The sequence below is a fragment of the Oncorhynchus clarkii genome, chromosome 18, assembly GCF_045791955.1.
Source record: "Oncorhynchus clarkii lewisi isolate Uvic-CL-2024 chromosome 18, UVic_Ocla_1.0, whole genome shotgun sequence".
Taxonomy (NCBI): domain Eukaryota; kingdom Metazoa; phylum Chordata; class Actinopteri; order Salmoniformes; family Salmonidae; genus Oncorhynchus; species Oncorhynchus clarkii.
This window is the reverse complement of record NC_092164.1, coordinates 69,377,292-69,403,666: the sequence shown is the minus strand read 5'-3', so window position 1 is coordinate 69,403,666 and position 26,375 is coordinate 69,377,292. Positions and strand designations below refer to the sequence as shown.

At 46.1% G+C, this 26,375-nt stretch overlaps 1 protein-coding gene across 2 annotated transcripts in view; it reads right to left on the bottom strand.

Annotated features, from left to right (window-relative positions):
- LOC139373879 (protein FAM91A1) overlaps nucleotides 1–26,085 on the bottom strand; it is a 101,588-nt gene extending 75,503 nt beyond the window's left edge. Inside the window, exons 1-4 of one of the 2 annotated variants that reach the window (XM_071114974.1) lie at nucleotides 25,817–26,085; nucleotides 24,025–24,109; nucleotides 20,569–20,720; nucleotides 19,350–19,407 (exon numbers count right to left, since the gene is read on the bottom strand). In XM_071114974.1, the coding sequence (XP_070971075.1) occupies nucleotides 19,350–19,407; nucleotides 20,569–20,720; nucleotides 24,025–24,109; nucleotides 25,817–25,888 (367 nt within the window). In that variant the 5' untranslated portion in view covers nucleotides 25,889–26,085. Of the gene's footprint in view, nucleotides 1–19,349; nucleotides 19,408–20,354; nucleotides 20,380–20,568; nucleotides 20,721–24,024; nucleotides 24,110–25,816 lie in introns of those variants that run through there. The other variant, XM_071114975.1, reaches the window with a different exon arrangement.
- Nucleotides 26,086–26,375: the final 290 nt, after the last annotated feature.

Below are 26,375 nucleotides of genomic sequence, written 5' to 3'. Positions count from 1 at the left end.
TTTGATATGTGCTGAGAGAAGGACAGTGTACCGTCTAGTCATACTCCCAAGTACTTGTATGATGTGACCACCTCAAGCTCTAAACCCTGAGAGGTAGTTATAACACCTGTGGGAAGAGGGGCATTCTTCTTACCAAACCACATGACCTTTGTTTTGGAGGTGTTCAGAACAAGGTTAAGGGTAGAGAAAGCTTGTTGGGCACTAAGAAAGCTTTGTTGTAGAGCATTTAACACAAAATCCTGACTGTATCATCTGCATATAAAAGGATGAGAGAGCTTCCTACTGCCTGAGCTGTGTTGTTGACGTAAATTGAGAAGAGCGTGGGGTCTAGGATTGAGCCCTGGGGTACTCCCTTGGTGACAGGCAGAGGCTGAGACAGCAGATGTTCTGACTTTCTACACTGATGTTTGTTAACAAAACCACTGAAAATATCAAAAAAGAAGGTCCAAGCGTCTTCGACAGAGGGGATCAAGCTGATTCTATACCATTTTACCGAGGTCAGTTCATGAAGGAAGGCTTGCTCATTAAAGTTGTTTAGCAAGCGTCTATGACAAATCAGGACAGGTTGTTTCACTTTGCAGTCATTACCAACACAGGCTGTAAAACAGTGATCACTAAGGTCATTACAGAAAACACCAGACTGATACCTATCAGGATTATTTGTGATGATAACATCAAAGAGAGTAGCCTTTTCTGGGTGTTTGGAGTCCTACCTTGTGGGATTGGTAATAATCTGAGAAAGATTTAGGGAGTTCCATTGCTTTAGGACTTGGTCAGGTGGTTTGAGCATGTCCCAGTTTAGGTCACCAAGCAAGACAGATTCAGACTTAGTGTAAGGGGCGTGGAGAGAGCTTAGGACAGGTAGGGTACAGGGTGGTGCTGATGGTGGACGATAACACCCAGCAACAGTCAACAAAAGGCTATTTGAAAGTTTAATGCTTAAAACCAGAAAATCAAATTGTTTGGGGGAAAAGACAACTGAGCACTTAAGGTGATCCTTGGAAAATACCTAACTTTAGTAGTTGTGGTGCTTGGCTTGCACACACACAACATTCTATAATAGTGTTATTTGATGTTTCGAATTAAAAGCATCACATAGTGTTATAGGACCTATATCTTTCATTGACACGCAAAGAACCTAACAGCGTTCAATGTGCCTCGCGAAAATTGACCAAATTATTAGGGTTTCTTAATTTCACCTACTGTTCTAACTTGGTGGTGCACATGTAGCCTACAACCTGTTTTAGAGAAATGTAATTATTGAATATTGTAAGAGCTTTCATTGTCTGTTTATATGCCCCCTTTATTTATCCTACGGTTCTGACTTGGTGTACAGGGAGAATACTGTTAAGAACGGCCCATGTTCTGAATTCTGTCGCTTTACATTTCAAAAGTGCTGAACAAATAGTTATATTGACTACATCCGTTGTCGCTTGCTCGTTAATGTCTTAATTAAAATGCTCGTTAATGTCTTAATAAAAATGCTCGTTAATGTCTTAATAAAAATGCTCGTTAATGTCTTAATAAAAATGCTCATTAATGTCTTAATAAAAATGCTCATTAATGTCTTAATAAAAATGCTCATTAATGTCTTAATAAAAATGCTTGTTAATGTCTTAATAAAAATGCTCGTTAATGTCTTAATTAAAATGCTCATTAATGTCTTAATAAAAATGCTCATTAATGTCTTAATAAAAATTACAGATGGCATCTTATCCGCTTGCCATAGTTTGTACATCTCAATTGTCAATAGAAACCACATTTGTTTAAGCAAGTCAGCCATATCGGTTATGTTTTTTTTAAAGGCAGAATGAACTGTTTCGTTGACAGACAAGGCTCTGCTGAAAGCCAGGTGTAGCAGTGGTAAGGTGTTGGGACTCTGCTGATAACCAGGTGTAGCAGTGGTAAGGTGTTGGGGCTCCGCTGATAGCCAGGTATAACAGTGGTAAGGTGTTGGGACTCTGCTGGTAACCAGTTTAACAGTGGTAAGGTGTTGGGACTCTGCTGATAACCAGGTATAACAGTGGTAAGGTGTTGGGACTCTGCTGATAACCAGGTGTAACAGTGGTAAGGTGTTGGGACTCTGCTGATAACCAGGTATAACAGTGGTAAGGTGTTGGGACTCTGCTGATAACCAGGTGTAACAGTGGTAAGGTGTTGGGACTCTGCTGATAACCAGGTATAACAGTGGTAAGGTGTTGGGACTCTGCAGATAACCAGGTATAACAGTGGTAAGGTGTTGGGACTCTGCTGATAACCAGGTGTAACAGTGGTAAGGTGTTGGGACTCTGCTGATAACCAGGTATAACAGTGGTAAGGTGTTGGGACTCTGCTGAAAGCCAGGTGTAGCAGTGGTAAGGTGTTGGGACTCTGCTGATAACCAGGTGTAACAGTGGTAAGGTGTTGGGGCTCCGCTGAAAGCCAGGTGTAGCAGTGGTAAGGTGTTGGGACTCTGCTGATAACCAGGTGTAACAGTGGTAAGGTGTTGGGACTCTGCTGATAACCAGGTATAACAGTGGTAAGGTGTTGGGACTCTGCTGATAACCAGGTGTAACAGTGGTAAGGTGTTGGGACTCTGCTGATAACCAGGTATAACAGTGGTAAGGTGTTGGGACTCTGCTGATAACCAGGTATAACAGTGGTAAGGTGTTGGGACTCTGCTGATAACCAGGTGTAACAGTGGTAAGGTGTTGGGACTCTGCTGATAACCAGGTATAACAGTGGTAAGGTGTTGGGACTCTGCTGATAACCAGGTGTAACAGTGGTAAGGTGTTGGGACTCTGCTGATAACCAGGTATAACAGTGGTAAGGTGTTGGGACTCTGCAGATAACCAGGTATAACAGTGGTAAGGTGTTGGGACTCTGCTGATAACCAGGTGTAACAGTGGTAAGGTGTTGGGACTCTGCTGATAACCAGGTATAACAGTGGTAAGGTGTTGGGACTCTGCTGAAAGCCAGGTGTAGCAGTGGTAAGGTGTTGGGAGTCTGCTGATAACCAGGTGTAACAGTGGTAAGGTGTTGGGGCTCCGCTGAAAGCCAGGTGTAGCAGTGGTAAGGTGTTGGGACTCTGCTGATAACCAGGTGTAGCAGTGGTAAGGTGTTGGGACTCTGCTGATAACCAGGTGTAGCAGTGGTAAGGTGTTGGGACTCTGCTGATAACCAGGTGTAACAGTGGTAAGGTGTTGGGGCTCTGCTGAAAGCCAGGTGTAGCAGTGGTAAGGTGTTGGGACTCTGTTGATAACCAGGTGTAGCAGTGGTAAGGTGTTGGGACTCTGTTGATAACCAGGTATAACAGTGGTAAGGTGTTGGGACTCTGCTGATAACCGGGTATAACAGTGGTAAGGTGTTGGGACTCTGCTGATAACCAGGTGTAGCAGTGGTAAGGTGTTGGGACTCTGCTGATAACCAGGTGTAGCAGTGGTAAGGTGTTGGGACTCTGCTGATAACCAGGTATAACAGTGGTAAGGTGTTGGGACTCTGCTGATAACCAGGTATAACAGTGGTAAGGTGTTGGGACTCTGCTGATAACCAGGTGTAGCAGTGGTAAGGTGTTGGGACTCTGCTGATAACCAGGTGTAGCAGTGGTAAGGTGTTGGGACTCTGCTGATAACCAGGTGTAGCAGTGGTAAGGTGTTGGGACTCTGCTGATAACCAGGTGTAACAGTGGTAAGGTGTTGGGGCTCTGCTGAAAGCCAGGTGTAGCAGTGGTAAGGTGTTGGGACTCTGTTGATAACCAGGTGTAGCAGTGGTAAGGTGTTGGGACTCTGTTGATAACCAGGTATAACAGTGGTAAGGTGTTGGGACTCTGCTGATAACCGGGTATAACAGTGGTAAGGTGTTGGGACTCTGCTGATAACCAGGTGTAGCAGTGGTAAGGTGTTGGGACTCTGCTGATAACCAGGTGTAGCAGTGGTAAGGTGTTGGGACTCTGCTGATAACCAGGTATAACAGTGGTAAGGTGTTGGGACCCTGCTGATAACCAGGTATAACAGTGGTAAGGTGTTGGGACTCTGCTGATAACCAGGTGTAGCAGTGGTAAGGTGTTGGGACTCTGCTGATAACCAGGTATAACAGTGGTAAGGTGTTGGGACTCTGCTGATAACCAGGTATAACAGTGGTAAGGTGTTGGGACTCTGCTGATAACCAGGTGTAGCAGTGGTAAGGTGTTGGGACTCTGCTGATAACCAGGTGTAGCAGTGGTAAGGTGTTGGGACTCTGCTGATAACCAGGTGTAACAGTGGTAAGGTGCTGGGACTCTGCTGATAACCAGGTGTAGCAGTGGTAAGGTGTTGGGACTCTGCTGATAACCAGGTGTAGCAGTGGTAAGGTGTTGGGACTCTGTTGATAACCAGGTGTAGCAGTGGTAAGGTGTTGGGACTCTGTTGATAACCAGGTATAACAGTGGTAAGGTGTTGGGACTCTGCTGATAACCAGGTATAACAGTGGTAAGGTGTTGGGACTCTGCTGATAACCAGGTATAACAGTGGTAAGGTGTTGGGACCCTGCTGATAACCAGGTATAACAGTGGTAAGGTGTTGGGACAGATTTCTGTAGGCCCTAACAGTTTGTCACAGTGTTAAGTGTTGTGGCTTTGCTGGCATGCATCTCACACATTTTTATTTTGCCCCACCAAGATTTACATGCTAAAATCGCCATATTAACTGGCTTAGCAGCAGTGTGACCGAATACAGCCCTGTCTAAACAGCAGACTATTCCCTTTACAGTGCACAACTTCTGACCTGGGCTCTACTACTACACAGGGAATAAACAGCTGGGGAATATTTGGCGTGCTTCCATAACACTCCTCTTTGATCTACAACATCTGAAATGCAAAGTGGTTTAATTGGTTTCCTGAAACTTCACCACCATCACAGAGCTGAGCTATTTCTGAGAAAGTGTGTGTGTCTGTGGGTGTGTGTGTGTGGGTGTGTTGAGAGTGACTCATCCAAAACTGTACAGCAATCTCTCCACTACCCAGCACCCCTCCCATTCCCGGTGTGTCACCAGCCTGTCCCTCTGCATGCGTGCGTACGTACACACACACACACACACACACACACACACACAGAATATGGAGGGGGAGCAGGGTGCTGGTTTTCCCTGTAATCCATTATTAATGTAGTTCTGTAACGTGGTTCTGTAACGTGGTTCTGTAATGCTGTTCTGTAACGTGGTTCTGTAACGTGGTTCTGTAACGTGGTTCTGTAATGCCGTTCTGTAATGTGGTTCTGTAACGTGGTTCTGTAATGCCGTTCTGTAACGTGGTTCTGTAACGTGGTTCTGTAATGCAGTTCTGTAACGTGGTTCTGTAACGTGGTTCTGTAATGCAGTTCTGTAACGTGGTTCTGTAACGTGGTTCTGTAATGCCGTTCTGTAACGTGGTTCTGTAATGCCGTTCTGTAACGTGGTTCTGTAACGTGGTTCTGTAACGTGGTTCAGTAATGCCGTTCTGTAACGTGGTTCTGTAATGCCGTTTTGTAACGTGGTTCTGTAACGTGGTCCTGTAACGTGGTTCTGTAATGCCGTTCTGTAACGTGGTTCTGTAACGTGGTTCTGTAATGCCGTTCTGTAATGCCGTTCTGTAACGTGGTTCTGTAATGTCGTTCTGTAACGTGGTTCTGTAATGCCGTTCTGTAACGTGGTTCTGTAACGTGGTTCTGTAATGCCGTTCTGTAACGTGGTTCTGTAATGCCGTTCTGTAACGTGGTTCTGTAATGCCGTTCTGTAATGCCGTTCTGTAATGCCGTTCTGTAACGTGGTTCTGTAATGCCGTTCTGTAACGTGGTTCTGTAACGTGGTTCTGTAACGTGGTTCTGTAATGCCGTTCTGTAACGTGGTTCTGTAACGTGGTTCTGTAATGTGGTTCTGTAATGCCGTTCTGTAACGTGGTTCTGTAACGTGGTTCTGTAATGCCGTTCTGTAACGTGGTTCTGTAACGTGGTTCTGTAATGCCGTTCTGTAACGTGGTTCTGTAACGTGGTTCTGTAATGCCGTTCTGTAACGTGGTTCTGTAACGTGGTTCTGCAATGCCATTCTGTAACGTGGTTCTGTAACGTGGTTCTGTAATGCCGTTCTGTAATGCCGTTCTGTAATGCCGTTCTGAATCGTGGTTCTGTAATGCCGTTCTGTAACGTGGTTCTGTAACGTGGTTCTGTAATGCCGTTCTGTAACGTGGTTCTGTAACGTGGTTCTGCAATGCCGTTCTGTAACGTGGTTCTGTAACGTGGTTCTGTAATGCCGTTCTGTAATGCCGTTCTGTATCGTGGTTCTGTAACGTGGTTCTCTAATGCCGTTCTGTAACGTGGTTCTGTAACGTGGTTCTGTAATGCCGTTCTGTATCGTGGTTCTGTAACGTGGTTCTGTAATGCCGTTCTGTAACGTGGTTCTGTAACGTGGCTCTGTAACGTGGTTCTGTAACGTGGCTCTGTAATGCCGTTCTGTAACGTGATTCTGTAATGCCGTTCTGTAATGCCGTTCTGTAATGTCGTTCTGTAACGCTGTTCTGTAATGCCGTTCTGTAACGTGGTTCTGTAATGTCGTTCTGTAACGTGGTTCTGTAATGCCATTCTGTAACGTGGTTCTGTAATGCCGTTCTGTAATGCCGTTCTGTAACGTGGTTCTGTAATGCCATTCTGTAACGCCGTTCTGTAATGCCGTTCTGTAATGTCGTTCTGTAACGTGGTTCTGTAACGCTGTTCTGTAATGCCGTTCTGTAACGTGGTTCTGTAATGCCATTCTGTAACGTGGTTCTGTAATGCCGTTCTGTAACGTGGTTCTGTAATGCCATTCTGTAACGTGGTTCTGTAATGCCGTTCTGTAATGCCGTTCTGTAACGTGGTTCTGTAATGCCATTCTGTAACGCCGTTCTGTAATGCCGTTCTGTAATGTCGTTCTGTAACGTGGTTCTGTAACGCTGTTCTGTAATGCCGTTCTGTAACGTGGTTCTGTAATGCCATTCTGTAACGTGGTTCTGTAATGCCGTTCTGTAACGTGGTTCTGTAATGCCATTCTGTAACGTGGTTCTGTAATGCCGTTCTGTAATGCCGTTCTGTAACGTGGTTCTGTAACGTCATTCTGTAACGTGGTTCTGTAATGCCGTTCAGTAACGTGGTTCTGTAACGTCGTTCTGTAACGTCGTTTTGTAATGTCGTTTTGCCTCTGATGGTCGTAGCTGATCTGTTTGAACACGTCAGTTCCCAGCGGTGGTTAAATCCCGTGGTTAAATCCGGTGGTTAAATCCGGTGGTTAAATGCGGTGGTTAAATCCGGTGGTTAAATGCGGTGGTTAAATCCCGTGGTTAAATCCCGTGGTTAAATGCAGTGGTTAAATCCCGTGGTCAAATGCCGTGGTTCAATCCCGTGGTTCAATCCCGTGGTTCAATCCCATGGTTAAATCCCAAGGGTAAATCCCATGGTTAAATCCCAAGGGTAAATCCCGCGGTTAAATCCCAAGGGTAAATCCCATGGTTAAATCCCAAGGGTAAATCCCATGGTTAAATCCCAAGGGTAAATCCCATGGTTAAATCCCGCGGTTAAATCCCGCCGTTCACGCTTTCAGTTTTATGCGAATGTTGCCATCTATCTAGGGTTTTTGGTTTGGATATGCTGACTAGAATGCCAGCTCTCTTACGGAGGACTCTTCTTGCCAAGGGGGCCTCCTCTGACAAATCCTCTAAGTTTCACCCACTAATAAACCCACCTAGTCTGACAGCAGAAAGTCATGGAGCCATCCTGCTTCTGGCCAGTCTGACAGCAGAAAGTCATGGAGCCATCCTGCTTCTGGCCAGTCTGACAGCAGAAAGTCATGGAGCCATCCTGCTTCTGGCCAGTCTGACAGCAGAAAGTCATGGAGCCATCCTGCTTCTGGCCAGTCTGACAGCAGAAAGTCATGGAGCCATCCTGCTTCTGGCCAGTCTGACAGCAGAAAGTCATGGAGCCATCCTGCTTCTGGCCAGTCTGACAGCAGAAAGTCATGGAGCCATCCTGCTTCTGGCCAGTCTGACAGCAGAAAGTCATGGAGCCATCCTGCTTCTGGCCAGTCTGACAGCAGAAAGTCATGGAGCCATCCTGCTTCTGGCCAGTCTGACAGCAGAAAGTCATGGAGCCATCCTGCTTCTGGCCAGTCTGACAGCAGAAAGTCATGGAGCCATCCTGCTTCTGGCCAGTCTGACAGCAGAAAGTCATGGAGCCATCCTGCTTCTGGCCAGTCTGACAGCAGAAAGTCATGGAGCCATCCTGCTTCTGGCCAGTCTGACAGCAGAAAGTCATGGAGCCATCCTGCTTCTGGCCAGTCTGACAGCAGAAAGTCATGGAGCCATCCTGCTTCTGGCCAGTCTGACAGCAGAAAGTCATGGAGCCATCCTGCTTCTGGCCAGTCTGACAGCAGAAAGTCATAGAGCCATCCTGCTTCTGGCCAGTCTGACAGCAGAAAGTCATGGAGCCATCCTGCTTCTGGCCAGTCTGACAGCAGAAAGTAATGGAGCCATCCTGCTTCTGGCCAGTCTGACAGCAGAAAGTCATGGAGCCATCCTGCTTCATACATTTGATTTGACGTTTTTAACACGGTGGGGTTTCACAATAATTGTTAAATCAGTGAGTTCACAAGTTGTTTTTGTAATTCCTATGTTATATTTATAATATTCCTAAAAGGAATAACAGACAGAACTGAGAAGAATTCAACATGAGGTCAAAGATCAAACAAGACCAAGTGAACAAAAGACACAAAAGGTTGCAAAAGACACCAAATGAACAAACCTGGACCTTCAAGACAAAGATGTTGCCATTACGTTGTTATTACGATGTGTATAACGTACTGACAACATTTTCAAGTCAATCTGGTGTTTATGAGAAAAGCAGAGGTTTGTGGTAACTGGGGTTTTTACAATACAGATATGTTCCTACCCATTTGTGTGGTTTTAATGACAGGTGCGGTGATTTGGTGTCAGCAGCAGCACAGCTGAGAGAGGATGTACAGTAAACAAAAATATAAACGCAACATGTAAAGTGTTGGTCCCATGTCCAATGAAAGATAAAAGATAAAAGATACCTGAAACTTTCCATACGCACAAAAAACTGTATTTTTTAAATATTTGTTTTATATCCCTCGGTGATCCTTTCTCCTTCGTCAAGATAATCCCTCGCCCTGACATGTGTGGCATATCAAGAAGCTGATTAAACAGCCTGATCATTACACAGGTGCACCTTGTGCTAGGGACAATAAAGGGCCAAGGGCAGTTTTGTAACACAACCCAAAACCACAAACATCTCAAGTTTTGAGTGTAAAATTAGCATTCTGACTGCAGGAATGTCCACCAGAGCTGTTGCCAGAGAATTGAATGTTCCTTTCTCTACCATAAGCCACCTCCACTGTTGTTTTAGAGAATTTGGCAGTACGTCCAACCAGCCTCACAACTCCAGACCACGTGGAACCACGCCAGCCCAGGACCTCCACATCCGGCTTTTTTACCTGCGGGATCGTCTGAGGCCAGCCAGATACTGACTGGTTTTCTGATCACACCAGATACTGACTGGTTTTCTGATCACACCAGATACTGACTGGTTTTCTGATCACACCAGATACTGACTGGTTTTCTGATCACACCAGATACTGACTGGTTTTCTGATCACACCAGATACTGACTGGTTTTCTGATCGACTCCCCTAACTTTATTGTACCTGTGATCAACAGATGTATATCTGTATTCCCAGTCACGTGAAATCCATAGATTAGGGACTAATGAATTCATTTAAAGTGACCGATTTCCTTATATTAATATATATGTAACTCAGTAAAATAATTTCAAACTGTTGCATGTTGCACTTATATTATATATATTATATGTGTGTGTATTGGGGGCAGCAAGTAGCCTAGTGGTTAGAGCATTGGGCCAGCAACTGGGTCCTGAACTTCCTGAGGGGTTGCCCACAGGTGGGGAGGGTAGGAAACAACACCTCCACTTCGCTGAACCTCAACACAACAACACAGGGGGCCCCACAACACTGGGGCCCCACAACACTGGGGCCCCACGTACTCAGCCATAAGACTGCTGAACAATTAATATAAATCGCCACCGGACAATTTACAATCCCCCCCCCCCCTTCCTTTTGTACACTGCTGCTACTCTGTTTATCATCTATGCGTAGTCACTTCGCCCCCACCTACATGTACAGACTACCTCAACTAACCTGTACCCCCGCACACTGACTCTGTACAGTAACACCCTGTATAAAGCCTCCACACTGACTCTGTACTGGTACCCCCTGTATATAGCCTCCACATTGACTCTGTACTGGTACCCCCTGTATATAGCCTCCACATTGACTCTGTACCGGTACCCCCTGTACATAGCCTCCACACTGACTCTGTACTGGTACCCCCTGTATATAGCCTCCACATTGACTCTGTACTGGTACCCCCTGTAGATAGCCTCAACATTGACTCTGTACCGGTACCCCCTGTATATAGCCTCCACATTGACTCTGTACCATAACACCCTGTATATAGCCTCCACATTGACTCTGTACCGGTACCCCCTGTATATAGCCTCAACATTGACTCTGTACCGGTACACCCTGTATATAGTCTCCACATTGACTCTGTACCGGTACCCCCTGTATATAGCCTCCACATTGACTCGGTACCGGTACCCCCTGTATATAGCCTCCACATTGACTCTGTATCGTAACACCCTGTATATAGCCTCCACACTGACTCGGTACCGGTACCCCCTGTATATAGCCTCCAAATTGACTCTGTACTGGTACCCCCTGTATATAGCCTCCACACTGACTCTGTACCGGTACCCCCTGTATATAACTTCCACACTGACTCTGTACCGGTACCCCCTGTATATAGCCTCCACATTGACTCTGTACCAATACCACCTGTATATAGCCTCCACATTGATTCTGTACCGGTACCCCCTGTATATAGCCTCCACACTGACTCAGTACCCCTGCATATAGCCTCCACATTGACTCTGTACCGGTACCCCCTGTATATAGCCTCCACATTGACTATGTACCGGTACCCCCTGTATATAGCCTCCACACCGACTCTGTACCGGTACCCCCTGAATATAGCCTCCACACCGACTCTGTACCGGTACACCCTGTATATAGCCTCCACATTGACTCTGTACCGGTACACCCTGTATATAGTCTCCACATTGACTCTGTACCAGTACCCCCTGTATATAGCCTCCACATTGACTCTGTACCGGTACACCCTGTATATAGTCTCCACATTGACTCTGTACCGGTACCCCCTGTATATAGCCTCCACATTGACTCAGGACCGGTACCCCCTGTATATAGCCTCCACATTGACTCTGTATCGTAACACCCTGTATATAGCCTCCACACTGACTCGGTACCGGTACCCCCTGTATATAGCCTCCAAATTGACTCTGTACTGGTACCCCCTGTATATAGCCTCCACACTGACTCTGTACCGGTACCCCCTGTATATAACTTCCACACTGACTCTGTACCGGTACCCCCTGTATATAGCCTCCACACTGACTCAGTACCCCTGCATATAGCCTCCACATTGACTCTGTACCGGTACCCCCTGTATATAGCCTCCACATTGACTATGTACCGGTACCCCCTGTATATAGCCTCCACATTGACTCTGTACTGGTACCCCCTGTATATAGCCTCCACATTGACTCTGTACCGGTACCCCCTGTACATAGCCTCCACACTGACTCTGTACTGGTACCCCCTGTATATAGCCTCCACATTGACTCTGTACTGGTACCCCCTGTAGATAGCCTCAACATTGACTCTGTACCGGTACCCCCTGTATATAGCCTCCACATTGACTCTGTACCATAACACCCTGTATATAGCCTCCACATTGACTCTGTACCGGTACCCCCTGTATATAGCCTCCACATTGACTCTGTACCGGTACACCCTGTATATAACTTCCACACTGACTCTGTACCGGTACCCCCTGTATATAACTTCCACACTGACTCTGTACCGGTACCCCCTGTATATAGCCTCCACACTGACTCAGTACCCCTGCATATAGCCTCCACATTGACTCTGTACCGGTACCCCCTGTATATAGCCTCCACATTGACTATGTACCGGTACCCCCTGTATATAGCCTCCACATTGACTCTGTACTGGTACCCCCTGTATATAGCCTCCACATTGACTCTGTACCGGTACCCCCTGTACATAGCCTCCACACTGACTCTGTACTGGTACCCCCTGTATATAGCCTCCACATTGACTCTGTACTGGTACCCCCTGTAGATAGCCTCAACATTGACTCTGTACCGGTACCCCCTGTATATAGCCTCCACATTGACTCTGTACCATAACACCCTGTATATAGCCTCCACATTGACTCTGTACCGGTACCCCCTGTATATAGCCTCAACATTGACTCTGTACCGGTACCCCCTGTATATAGCCTCCACATTGACTATGTACCGGTACCCCCTGTATATAGCCTCCACACCGACTCTGTACCGGTACCCCCTGAATATAGCCTCCACACCGACTCTGTACCGGTACACCCTGTATATAGCCTCCACATTGACTCTGTACCGGTACACCCTGTATATAGTCTCCACATTGACTCTGTACCAGTACCCCCTGTATATAGCCTCCACATTGACTCTGTACCGGTACACCCTGTATATAGTCTCCACATTGACTCTGTACCGGTACCCCCTGTATATAGCCTCCACATTGACTCAGGACCGGTACCCCCTGTATATAGCCTCCACATTGACTCTGTATCGTAACACCCTGTATATAGCCTCCACACTGACTCGGTACCGGTACCCCCTGTATATAGCCTCCAAATTGACTCTGTACTGGTACCCCCTGTATATAGCCTCCACACTGACTCTGTACCGGTACCCCCTGTATATAACTTCCACACTGACTCTGTACCGGTACCCCCTGTATATAGCCTCCACACTGACTCAGTACCCCTGCATATAGCCTCCACATTGACTCTGTACCGGTACCCCCTGTATATAGCCTCCACATTGACTATGTACCGGTACCCCCTGTATATAGCCTCCACATTGACTCTGTACTGGTACCCCCTGTATATAGCCTCCACATTGACTCTGTACCGGTACCCCCTGTACATAGCCTCCACACTGACTCTGTACTGGTACCCCCTGTATATAGCCTCCACATTGACTCTGTACTGGTACCCCCTGTAGATAGCCTCAACATTGACTCTGTACCGGTACCCCCTGTATATAGCCTCCACATTGACTCTGTACCATAACACCCTGTATATAGCCTCCACATTGACTCTGTACCGGTACCCCCTGTATATAGCCTCCACATTGACTCTGTACCGGTACACCCTGTATATAACTTCCACACTGACTCTGTACCGGTACCCCCTGTATATAACTTCCACACTGACTCTGTACCGGTACCCCCTGTATATAGCCTCCACACTGACTCAGTACCCCTGCATATAGCCTCCACATTGACTCTGTACCGGTACCCCCTGTATATAGCCTCCACATTGACTATGTACCGGTACCCCCTGTATATAGCCTCCACATTGACTCTGTACTGGTACCCCCTGTATATAGCCTCCACATTGACTCTGTACCGGTACCCCCTGTACATAGCCTCCACACTGACTCTGTACTGGTACCCCCTGTATATAGCCTCCACATTGACTCTGTACTGGTACCCCCTGTAGATAGCCTCAACATTGACTCTGTACCGGTACCCCCTGTATATAGCCTCCACATTGACTCTGTACCATAACACCCTGTATATAGCCTCCACATTGACTCTGTACCGGTACCCCCTGTATATAGCCTCAACATTGACTCTGTACCGGTACCCCCTGTATATAGCCTCCACATTGACTCTGTACCGGTACACCCTGTATATAGTCTCCACATTGACTCTGTACCGGTACCCCTGTATATAGCCTCCACATTGACTCAGGACCGGTACCCCCTGTATATAGCCTCCACATTGACTCGGTACCGGTACCCCCTGTATATAGCCTCCAAATTGACTCTGTACTGGTACCCCCTGTATATAGCCTCCACACTGACTCTGTACCGGTACCCCCTGTATATAGCCTCCAAATTGACTCTGTACTGGTACCCCCTGTATATAGCCTCCACACTGACTCTGTACCGGTACCCCCTGTATATAACTTCCACACTGACTCTGTACCGGTACCCCCTGTATATAGCCTCCACACTGACTCAGTACCCCTGCATATAGCCTCCACATTGACTCTGTACCGGTACCCCCTGTATATAGCCTCCACATTGACTATGTACCGGTACCCCCTGTATATAGCCTCCACACCGACTCTGTACCGGTACCCCCTGAATATAGCCTCCACACCGACTCTGTACCAGTACCCCCTGTATATAGTCTCCACACCGACTCTGTACCGGTACCCCCTGTATATAGCCTCCACATTGACTCTGTACCGGTACACCCTGTATATAGCCTCCACATTGACTCTGTACCAGTACCCCCTGTATATAGCCTCCACATTGACTCTGTACCGGTACACCCTGTATATAGTCTCCACATTGACTCTGTACCGGTACCCCCTGTATATTTCCTCCACATTGACTCGGTACCGGTACCCCCTGTATATAGCCTCCACATTGACTCTGTATCGTAACACCCTGTATATAGCCTCCACACTGACTCGGTACCGGTACCCCCTGTATATAGCCTCCAAATTGACTCTGTACTGGTACCCCCTGTATATAGCCTCCACACTGACTCTGTACCGGTACCCCCTGTCTATAACTTCCACACTGACTCTGTACCGGTACCCCCTGTATATAGCCTCCACATTGACTCTGTACCAGTACCACCTGTATATAGCCTCCACATTGATTCTGTACCGGTACCCCCTGTATATAGCCTCCACACTGACTCAGTACCCCTGCATATAGCCTCCACATTGACTCTGTACCGGTACCCCCTGTATATAGCCTCCACATTGACTATGTACCGGTACCCCCTGTATATAGCCTCCACACCGACTCTGTACCGGTACCCCCTGAATATAGCCTCCACACCGACTCTGTACCGGTACCCCCTGAATATAGCCTCCACACCGACTCTGTACCGGTACCCCCTGTATATAGCCTCCACATTGACTCTGTACCGGTACCACCTGTATATAGCCTCCACATTGACTCTGTACCGGTACCCCCTGTATATAGCCTCCACACTGACTCAGTACCCCTGTATATAGCCTCCACATTGACTCTGTACCGGTACCCCCTGTATATAGCCTCCACACCGACTCTGTACCGGTACCCCCTGTATATAGCCTCCACACTGACTCTGTACTGGTAACCCCTGTATATAGCCTCCACATCGACTCTGTACTGGTAGCCCCTGTATATAGCCTCCACATTGACTCTGTACCGGTACCCCCTGTACATAGCCTCCACATTGACTCTGTACTGGTTCCTCCTGTATATAGCCTCCACATTGACTCTGTACCAGTACCTCCTGTATATAGCCTCCACATTGACTCTGTACCGTAACACCCTGTATATAGCCTCCACATTGACTCTGTACTGGTAGCCCCTGTATATAGCCTCCACGTTGACTCTGTACCGGTACCCTCTGTATATAGCCTCCACATTGACTCTGTACCGGTACCCCCTGTATATAGCCTCCACATTGACTCTGTACTGGTACCCCCTGTATATAGCCTCCACATTGACTCTGTACTGGTACCCCCTGTATATAACCTCCACATTGACTCTGTACCGTAACACCCTGTATATAGTCTCCACATTGACTCTGTACCGGTACCCCCTGTATACAGCCTCCACACTGACTCTGTACCGGTACCCCCCTGTATATAGCCTCCACATTGACTCTGTACCAGTACCCCCTGTATATAGCCTCCACATTGACTCTGTACCGGTACCCCCTGTATACAGCCTCCACACTGACTCTGTACCGGTACCCCCTGTATACAGCCTCCACACTGACTCTGTACCGGTACCCCCTGTATATAGCCTCCACATTGACTCTGTACCGGTACCCCCTGTATATAGCCTCCACATTGACTCTGTACCGGTACCCCCTGTATATAGCCTCCACGTTGACTCTGTACCGGTACCCCCTGTATACAGCCTCCACACTGACTCTGTACCGGTACCCCCTGTATATAGCCTCCACATTGACTCTGTACCGGTACCCCCTGTATATAGTCTCCACATTGACTCTGTACCGGTACCCCCTGTATATAGCCTCCACACTGACTCTGTACCGGTACCCCCTGTATATAGCCTCCACATTGACTCTGTACCGGTACCCCCTGTATATAGTCTCCACATTGACTCTGTACCGGTACCCCCTGTATATAGCCTCCACATTGACTCTGTAACGTAACACCCTATATATAGTCTCCACATTGACTCTGTACCGGTACCCCCTGTATATAGCCTCCACATTGACTCTGTACTGGTACCCCCTGTATATAGCCTCCACATTGACTCTGTACCGGTACCCCCTGTATATAGCCTCCACATTGACTCTGTACCGGTACCCCCTGTATATAGCCTCCACATTGACTCTGTACTGGTACCCCCTGTATATAGCCTCCACATTGACTCTGTACCGGTACCCCCTGTATATAGCCTCCACATTGACTCTGTACTGGTACCCCCTGTATATAGCCTCCACATTGACTCTGTACCGGTACCCCCTGTATATAGCCTCCACATTGACTCTGTACCGGTACCCCCTGTATATAGCCTCCACATTGACTCTGTACCGGTACCCCCTGTATATAGCCTCCACATTGACTCTGTACCGGTACCCCCTGTATATAGCCTCCACATTGACTCTGTACCGGTACCCCCTGTATATAGCCTCCACATTGACTCTGTACTGGTACCCCCTGTATATAGCCTCCACATTGACTCTGTACCGGTACCCCCTGTATATAGCCTCCACATTGACTCTGTACCGTAACACCCTGTATATAGCCTCCACATTGACTCTGTACCGGTACCCCCTGTATATAGCCTCCACATTGACTCTGTACCGGTACCCCCTGTATACAGCCTCCACATTGACTCTGTACTGGTACCCCCTGTATATAGCCTCCACATTGACTCTGTACCGGTACCCCCTGTATATAGCCTCCACATTGACTCTGTACCGTAACACCCTGTATATAGCCTCCACATTGACTCTGTACCGGTACCCCCTGTATATAGCCTCCACATTGACTCTGTACCGGTACCCCCTGTATATAGCCTCCACATTGACTCTGTACCGGTACCCCTTGTATATAGCCTCCACATTGACTCTGTACCGGTACCCCCTGTATACAGCCTCCACATTGACTCTGTACTGGTACCCCCTGTATATAGCCTCCACATTGACTCTGTACCGTAATACCCTGTATATAGCCTCCACATTGACTCTGTACCGGTACCCCCTGTATATAACCTCCACATTGACTCTGTACTGGTACCCCCTGTATATAGCCTCCACACTGACTCTGTACCGGTACCCCCTGTATATAGCCTCCACATTGACTCTGTACTGGTACCCCCTGTATATAGTCTCCACGTTGACTCTGTACCGGTACCCCCTGTATATAGCCTCCACATTGACTCTGTACTGGTACCCCCTGTATATAGCCTCCACACTGACTCTGTACCGGTACCCCCTGTATATAGCCTCCACATTGACTCTGTCTGTACCTGTACCCCCTGTATATAGCCTCCACATTGACTCTGTACCATAACACCCTGTATATAGCCTCCACATTGACTCTGTACCTGTACCCCCTGTATATAGCCTCCACATTGACTCTGTACCGGTACCCCCTGTATATAGCCTCCACATTGACTCTGTACCGGTACCCCCTGTATATAGCCTCCACATTGACTCTGTACCGTAACACCCTGTATATAGCCTCCACATTGACTCTGTACCGGTACCCCCTGTATATAGCCTCCACATTGACTCTGTACCGGTACCCCCTGTATATAGCCTCCACATTGACTCTGTACCTGTACCCCCTGTATATAGCCTCCACATTGACTCTGTACCGGTACCCCCTGTATATAGCCTCCACATTGACTCTGTACCGGTACCCCCTGTATATAGCCTCCACATTGACTCTGTCGGTAACCCCCTGTATATAGTCTCCACATTGACTCTGTACCGGTACCCCCTGTATATAGCCTCCACATTGACTCTGTACCGGTACCCCCTGTATATAGCCTCCACATTGACTCTGTAACAGTACCTCATGTATATAGCCTCCACATTGACTCTGTACCGGTACCCCCTGTATATAGTCTCCACATTGACTCTGTACCGGTACCCCCTGTATATAGCCTCCACATTGACTATGTACCGGTACCCCCTGTATATAGCCTCCACATTGACTCTGTACTGCTCTGTGTTACTTTTTATTATTACTTTTTATTTTAGTCTACTTGGTAAATATGTTCTTCTTGAACTGCACTGTTGTTTAAGGGCTTGTAAGTCAGCATTTCACTGTGAGGTCTACACCTGTTGTATTCAGCATTTCACTGTAAGGTCTACTACACCTGTTGTATTCAGCATTTCACTGTGAGGTCTACTACACCTGTTGTATTCAGCATTTCACTGTAAGGTCTCCTACACCTGTTGTATTCAGCATTTCACTGTAAGGTCTACTACACCTGTTGTATTCATCATTTCACTGTAAGGTCTACTACACCTGTTGTATTCAGAATTTCACTGTAAGGTCTACTACACCTGTTGTATTCATAATTTCACTGTAAGGTCTACTACACCTGTTGTATTCAGCATTTCACTGTAAGGTCTACTACACCTGTTGTATTCAGCATTTCACTGTAAGGTCTACTACACCTGTTGTATTCAGCATTTCACTGTAAGGTCTACTACACCTGTTGTATTCAGCATTTCACTGTAAGGTCTACTACACCTGTTGTATTCAGCATTTCACTGTAAGGTCTACTACACCTGTTGTATTCAGCATTTCACTGTAAGGTCTACTACACCTGTTGTATTCAGCATTTCACTGTAAGGTCTACTACACCTGTTGTATTCATCATTTCACTGTAAGGTCTACCTACACCTGTTGTATTCAGCATTTCACTGTAAGGTCTACTACACCTGTTGTGTGCATGTGACAAATAAAGTTAGATTTTTGCAATACAACTAACAGCCAGCAGTTTATCCCGAGAGAGGGAGTACTACAATACTAGTAACAGTCAGCAGTTCTGGAGGAAACACACACACACACACACACACACACACACACACACACACACACCCAGCTCAGGAAAAGTACAGCAACAGTCTACTTACAGTCAGCAGCAGTGAAGTTGGGCAGCGAGTCGTAACTCTTCTCTACGTTCATGATGTCCTGGAGGTGGAGAGAGGGAGGTGGAGAGAGGGAGGAGAGGAAAGAGAAGAGGGAAGAGGAGAGAGGGAGGGAGGGAGGGAAGAGGAGAGAGGGAAGAGGAGAGAGGGAGGTGGAGAGAGGGAGGTGGAGAGAGGGAGGGAGGGGTGGAGGGAGGGAGGGGTGGAGGGAGGGAGGGAGGGAGGGAGGGAGGGAGGGAGGGAGGGAGGGAGGGAGGGAGGGAGGGAGGGAGAAGAGGGGGGAAGAGGGGGGAAGAGGGGGGAAGATAAGGAAGAGAGTGAGAGGGGGGAAGAGAGGGAAGATAAGGAAGAGAGGGGGGAAGAGAAGAGGGGGGGAAGAGGGAGGGAAGATAAGGAAGAGAGGGGGGAGAGAGGGTGAGGGAGAGGGGGGGAAGAGGGGGAGGGAAGATAAGGAAGAGAGGGAGGGAAGATAAGGAAGAGAGGGGGGAAGAGAGGGTGAGGGGGGAAGAGAGGGAGAGGGGGGAAGAGAGGGAGAGGGGGGAAGAGAGGGATGGAAGATAAGGAAGAGAGGGAGGGAAGATAAGGAAGAGAGGGAGGGAAGATAAGGAAGAGAGGGAGGGAAGATAAGGAAGAGAGGGAGGGAAGATAAGGAAGAGAAGACAGGGAGGGAAGAGAAGGATGGAGAAATTATCGAGGGAAATGGGAGCAGCAAATTAAACCACTTTCTCTTCCTACACCATTTCCTCCTTCCCTGAGCCTTCATTAATCACCAAATATGTCCCGAATGGCACCCTATTCCCCATTTAGTGCACTACTTTTGACCATGGCTCTATAGCACCCTATTCACCATTTAGTGCACTACTTTTGACCATGGCTCTATGGCACCCTATTCCCTATTTAGTGCACTACTTTTGACCATGGCTCTATGGTACCCTATTCCCCATTTAGTGCACAATTTTTGACCATGGCTCTATGGCACCCTATTAGTACCTCCATGATGCTGATATAGTAGGAGAAGGGGTGACTACAGTAGATATATTATATATAGTAATAGTATATATTATTATAGTACCTCCATGATGCTGATATAGTAGGAGAAGGGGTGACTATAGTAGATATAGTATATAGTATTATAGTACCTCCATGATGCTGATATAGTAGGAGAAGGGGTGACTACAGTAGATATTATATAGTATTATAGTACCTCCATGATGCTGATATAGTAGGAGAAGGGGGTGATGCGGAGGCCTTTGACCATGATGTCTGACAGGTGGTAGGGGTAGAGCATCAGGTGATCTCGGCTGTACTTCAGCAGCTCCTCATAGTACTTCCTCTCATCCTTCCTCACGTGTCTCACTGGACAGACATGGGGGGAGAGGACAGACACACTCAGATCAGACAGGGACTGATAAGGACAGAGACAGTCAGATGTGGTAGGACAGACACTCAGATCAGATAGGGACAGGGCAGGACAGACACTCATATCAGATAGGGACAGGGCAGGACAGAGACACTCAGATCAGATAGGGACAGGGCAGGACAGACACTCATATCAGATAGGGACAGGGCAGGACAGACACTCAGATCAGATAGGGACAGGGCAGGACAGAGACACTCAGATCAGATAGGGACAGGGCAGGACAGAGACACTCAGATCAGATAGGGACAGGGCAGCACAGAGACACTCAGAACAGATAGGGGCAGGACAGAGACACTCAGATCAGATAGGGACAGGGCAGGACAGAGACACTCAGATCAGATAGGGACAGGTAAGGACAGAGACACTCAGATCAGATAGGGACAGGGCAGGACAGACACTCATATCAGATAGGGACAGGGCAGGACAGACACTCATATCAGATAGGGACAGGGCAGGACAGACACTCATATCAGATAGGGACAGGGCAGGACAGACACTCATATCAGATAGGGACAGGGCAGGACAGACACTCATATCAGATAGGGACAGGGCAGGACAGACACTCATATCAGATAGGGACAGGGCAGGACAGACACTCATATCAGATAGGGACAGGGCAGGACAGACACTCATATCAGATAGGGACAGGGCAGGACAGACACTCATATCAGATAGGGACAGGGCAGGACAGAGACACTCATATCAGATAGGGACAGGGCAGGACAGACACTCAGATCAGATAGGGACAGGACAGACACACTCATATCAGATAGGGAGTAGTGTTTCACCTGTTTCCCTGCAACTCCAAAAGATATGATTAAAATGGTTTAGAAAAACATTTTCGGGATGGTAAACTGTTACCAACAATCACCAAAATGAAAACTAGACAGGCAGGAAGAAATGTCATGGAATGGGCCCCATTGATTTAGGTATAATGTTTTAGTTACTCAGGTAGCATAAGCCATGGCAAAATGTGTGGAATTGCACTGCTGCAATGGGCAGGGTAGGAAAGCTGTGATTCAGAAAGAACAGACCGTGTATCAAGCATCTCAGAGCAAGAGTGTTGATCTCATTGACTGTGATCCAAAAGGCACAACTGATGTTAAAATCAGCACTCTGACTCCACAGATGCAGGTGTGTCCCACTGTCAGTCTATCAGAACTACCCCTGTTCCTTTAAAGGTGTGTCCCACTGTCAGTCTATCAGAACTACCCCTGTTCCTTTAAAGGTGTGTCCCACTGTCAGTCTATCAGAACTACCCCTGTTCCTTTAAAGGTGTGTCCCACTGTCAGTCCATCAGAACTACCCCTGTTCCTTTAAAGGTGTGTCCCACTGTCAGTCTATCAGAACTACCCCTGTTCCTTTAAAGGTGTGTCCCACTGTCAGTCTATCAGAACTACCCCTGTTCCTTTAAAGGTGTGTCCCACTGTCAGTCCATCAGAACTACCCCTGTTCCTTTAAAGGTGTGTCCCACTGTCAGTCTATCAGAACTACCCCTGTTCCTTTAAAGGTGTGTCCCACTGTCAGTCTATCAGAACTACCCCTGTTCCTTTAAAGGTGTGTCCCACTGTCAGTCTATCAGAACTACCCCTGTTCCTTTAAAGGTGTGTCCCACTGTCAGTCCATCAGAACTACCACTGTTCCTTTAAAGGTGTTTAAAGTATTGTTTTACCCACTTCATATGTATATACTGTATTCTAGTCACGGTTCATCCTATATAACTACTGCTGTCCACTTCATATGTATATACTGTATTCTAGTCATGGTTCATCCTATATAACTACTGCTGTCCACTTCATATGTAAATACTGTATTCTAGTCACGGTTCATCCTATATATCTACTGCTGTCCACTTCATATGTATATACTGTATTCTAGTCATGGTTCATCCTATATAACTACTGCTGTCCACACCTGTTCTATCTATGTACTGTCCATAGTGTCTATGGGCAGCATGATATGTATATATATTTATATACAGTGGATTCGGAAAGTATTCAGACCCCTTGACTATTTCCACATTTTGTTAGGTTACGGCCTTATTCTAAAATATATATTTTTTTATTTTCCCACCTCAATCTACACACAATTATCCATAATGACAAAGCAAAGGTTTCTAGAATTCTTTGCTAAGTTATTAAAATAAAAAAATGGAAAGAACACATTTACATAAGTATTAAGTTCCTTTACACAGTACTGTGTTGAAGCACCTTTGGCAGCGATTACAGCCTTGAGTTTTCGTAGGTATGACGCAACAAGCTTGGCACAGTCTCTAAATGTCGTTGAGTGGCCCAGCCAGACCACGGACTTGAACCCGATCGAACATCTCTGGAGAGACCTAATTAGCTGTGCAGCGACGCTCCCCTTCTAACCTGACAGAGCGTGAGAGGACCTGCAGAGAAGAATGGGAGAAACTCCCCAAATACAGGTGTGCCAAGCTTGTAGCGTCATACCCAAGAAGACTCCAGGCTGTAATCGCTGCCAAAGGTGCTTCAACAAAGTACTGAGTAAAGGGTCTGAATACGTATGTAAATGTAAGTTCAGTTTTTTTTATATACAGAAGCAGAAATGTCTAAAAAAAACTGTTTTTGATTTGTCATTATGGAGTATTGTGTGTAGATTGAGGAGGGGAAAAAATGATGTAATCAATTTTAGAATATGGCTGTAACGTAACAAAATGTGGAAAAAGTCAAGGGGTCTGAATACTTTTCTAATGCACTGAATATATTTATATTCCTGTCTCTGACAATGCTCGTTATATTTCTTAATATTTTTTTGTATATATTTTGGATTATGTGTGTATTGTTTTATTGTTATTGCTAGGTATTACTGTTGCAGCTAGAAACACAAGAATGTTGATGCTCCTGCGATAACAATTGCAAAACTGTGTACGCGACCAATAAACTTTGATTTGAGGCCTGGGTCTATGGACCGTTAGTATTGGCCTACCAGACAATAACAGATGATTTCAGATACATGTCAATGTAATAATGCATTTATACCGAGCAATACATTATTTATGATTGGTTATAATTGAATGGATATAAGTGTATGGGATATGAGCCTCTGCTCGCACTGAAAAATGGTGTGGATATTATAGTCTACGGCATTGTTATTCTGACAAGCCTGACTCCTCCCATGCTGACTCCTCCCATGCTGACTCCTCCCATGCCGACTCCTCCCATGCCGACTCCTCCCATGCCGACTCCTCCCATGCCGACTCCTCCCATGCCGACTCACCTAGGTTATTGCGGAACCTTAGCTGGTTGCGGATACTGTACAACTGCACATGTTTCTCATATTCACGCTGCGAGTTCCCAACACTCTGTAAATGAAAACAGGACATTGAGATCAATTAATATACGGAAACATATACAGTAACTCAGTAGAAACATATACAGTAACTCAGTAGGCATGATTGCATACAGTAAGTATTATACCACATATATCTCAAGTTATGAGGGAGAGTGCTGTTGGCGTGCTGAGTGCAGGAATGTCCACCAGAGCTGTTGCCAGAGAAGGTAAATGTCCATTTCTCTACCATAAGCCACCTGTCGTTTTACAGAATTTGGCATTACCAACTGGCCTCACAACCGCAGACCACGTGTAACCACGGCAGCCCAGGACCTCATCATGTTAAATTTATATTTTTGTTTAGTAGTTACTCCACTTCATGGGATTAATGTTCCCACACGGACCTATTTCCATGTTACAGCGCGTGTTTAACAGAAAATAACTGACGGAAGACAGAGTGGACTACCTGTGCTAATTAACAACAACAAAAAAGGTAACTGTAATCCATTACCAGCAAAAATATTGTTATCAGATTACATATACTTTAAAAAAACGAGATGATTACTTTGAGGATTCATTTATTTTGCATTATTTTTTTTAACCAGTGGACAAACAGTGAAAAATGCGCTCTTGCAACACCTGCATGGTGTGGACACCAGCCTATGGAATACAAGTGGGGCTTTTATTGCTCAATCTAATTCATGCTGACAAAAAAAATTCATCCATAGGCCTAACGGAGACATGCTCAAAGATTTAAAGGGCCAATCTGTAGTTGCTACATCCATTTTTGGACTTGTAAATTATATATATTAATGTAAAGATATAGTTTAATCACATTATTATATGTTGTAGAAAGTGATGGGTTAGAATAAACCTACAGAACCAACAGATAAAGTACAATTTAAACATCCATGTATGGCCAGCTATGTAAACTTTAACATTAATCTATCCTGCAATAGATGTGGTTCAATTGGTAACATACATTTTTGTATTCTTCTAATGCCTCTTAAGGGGAAAGTAATCTAAAAGTAATTGAATGTAATCAGATTACGTTACCGAGTTTGGGTAATCCAAAAGTTACGTTACTGATTACAATTTTGGACAGGTAACTAGAAAATAACGGATTACATTTAGCAAGTAACCTACCCAACCCTATTAGTTCAATCAATCAAATGTATTTATAAAGCCCTTTTTACATCAGCTGATGTCCTAAAGTGCTGTACAGAAACCCAGTCGAAAACCCTAAACAGAAAGCAATGCAGGTGTAGAAGCATCTCCAAACGCTCGTGTGTAAACGGAAAACCTAGGCTACAAACATGTTGTCAATTAAACAATAATGTCTGCTGCAATGGAGTTAAAACAGTGTCCAGTAAGTGTATTATTTTACATTTGTGAAATGATTTTGATGTTATATGAAAGTAGAGGGATTTATGTTTTAAGAACCATACCGCAATTGTTTCACTGTTAGATGGACTATTTGGCTGTTTTGGTTTCCAGAATCAATTAGTCCTTCAAACAGAACATGTCAGGTCCTTGGACTAAGAAGTAAGGTTACTGGGCTAGACAGCTACCTAGCTAACGGAGCTGTGTGCTTTAGTGACGCTTTCAGGTTATTGACCAAATCACTGTTGTTGCAGATGCGCCGGAGACTCATCGGCTATTTATAAACCCACGGAGAACGTTAACGGACAGATGTAGCTGGCCAGCTGTGGCAAAACGTGTCAGCAAGATCACATACCTGTTTGACATTTGCTGGTAGCTTGTTCCACGGATAATTCTGCCTAATGTGGAATTCAACGTCTGTGTTCATTGCTTGAGTGAATATGGATCCACGATACGACGAACTATAGTCCAAGATAACTATATCTCTCGAAACATCAAAAATCGACAAAAATTAACTTGATAATTCAAAACGTTTCCTATCTGAAGATAACTAATTTTCCTTTTTAATAAATATCCACTTCCTTGTTGTATTTTCGTCACGTTTTTGGGCTACATTCGTCACTTCCGTCCAAGACGTGACCAACGGATGATGATTGGTCGATGAGGGACTGCAGTTGAAGTGTACACTGATAAAAATGAGTATTGCATCAAACTCAATGGAAATGTTTTTGTGTCAATTAAGAAAATCATACTGTTGGCTCCCTTCCAGCAATGTGTACTGACCTTGTAAAGTAAATGTCCATAATTATTCTTAAAGTCGAGCATAATGCTCATATAAACGGTCTGGCTGGTGGCTACTAATGTCAAACTATCATACGTGTCCACATGAAACCGGTCCAACAAGGTCTAATTGA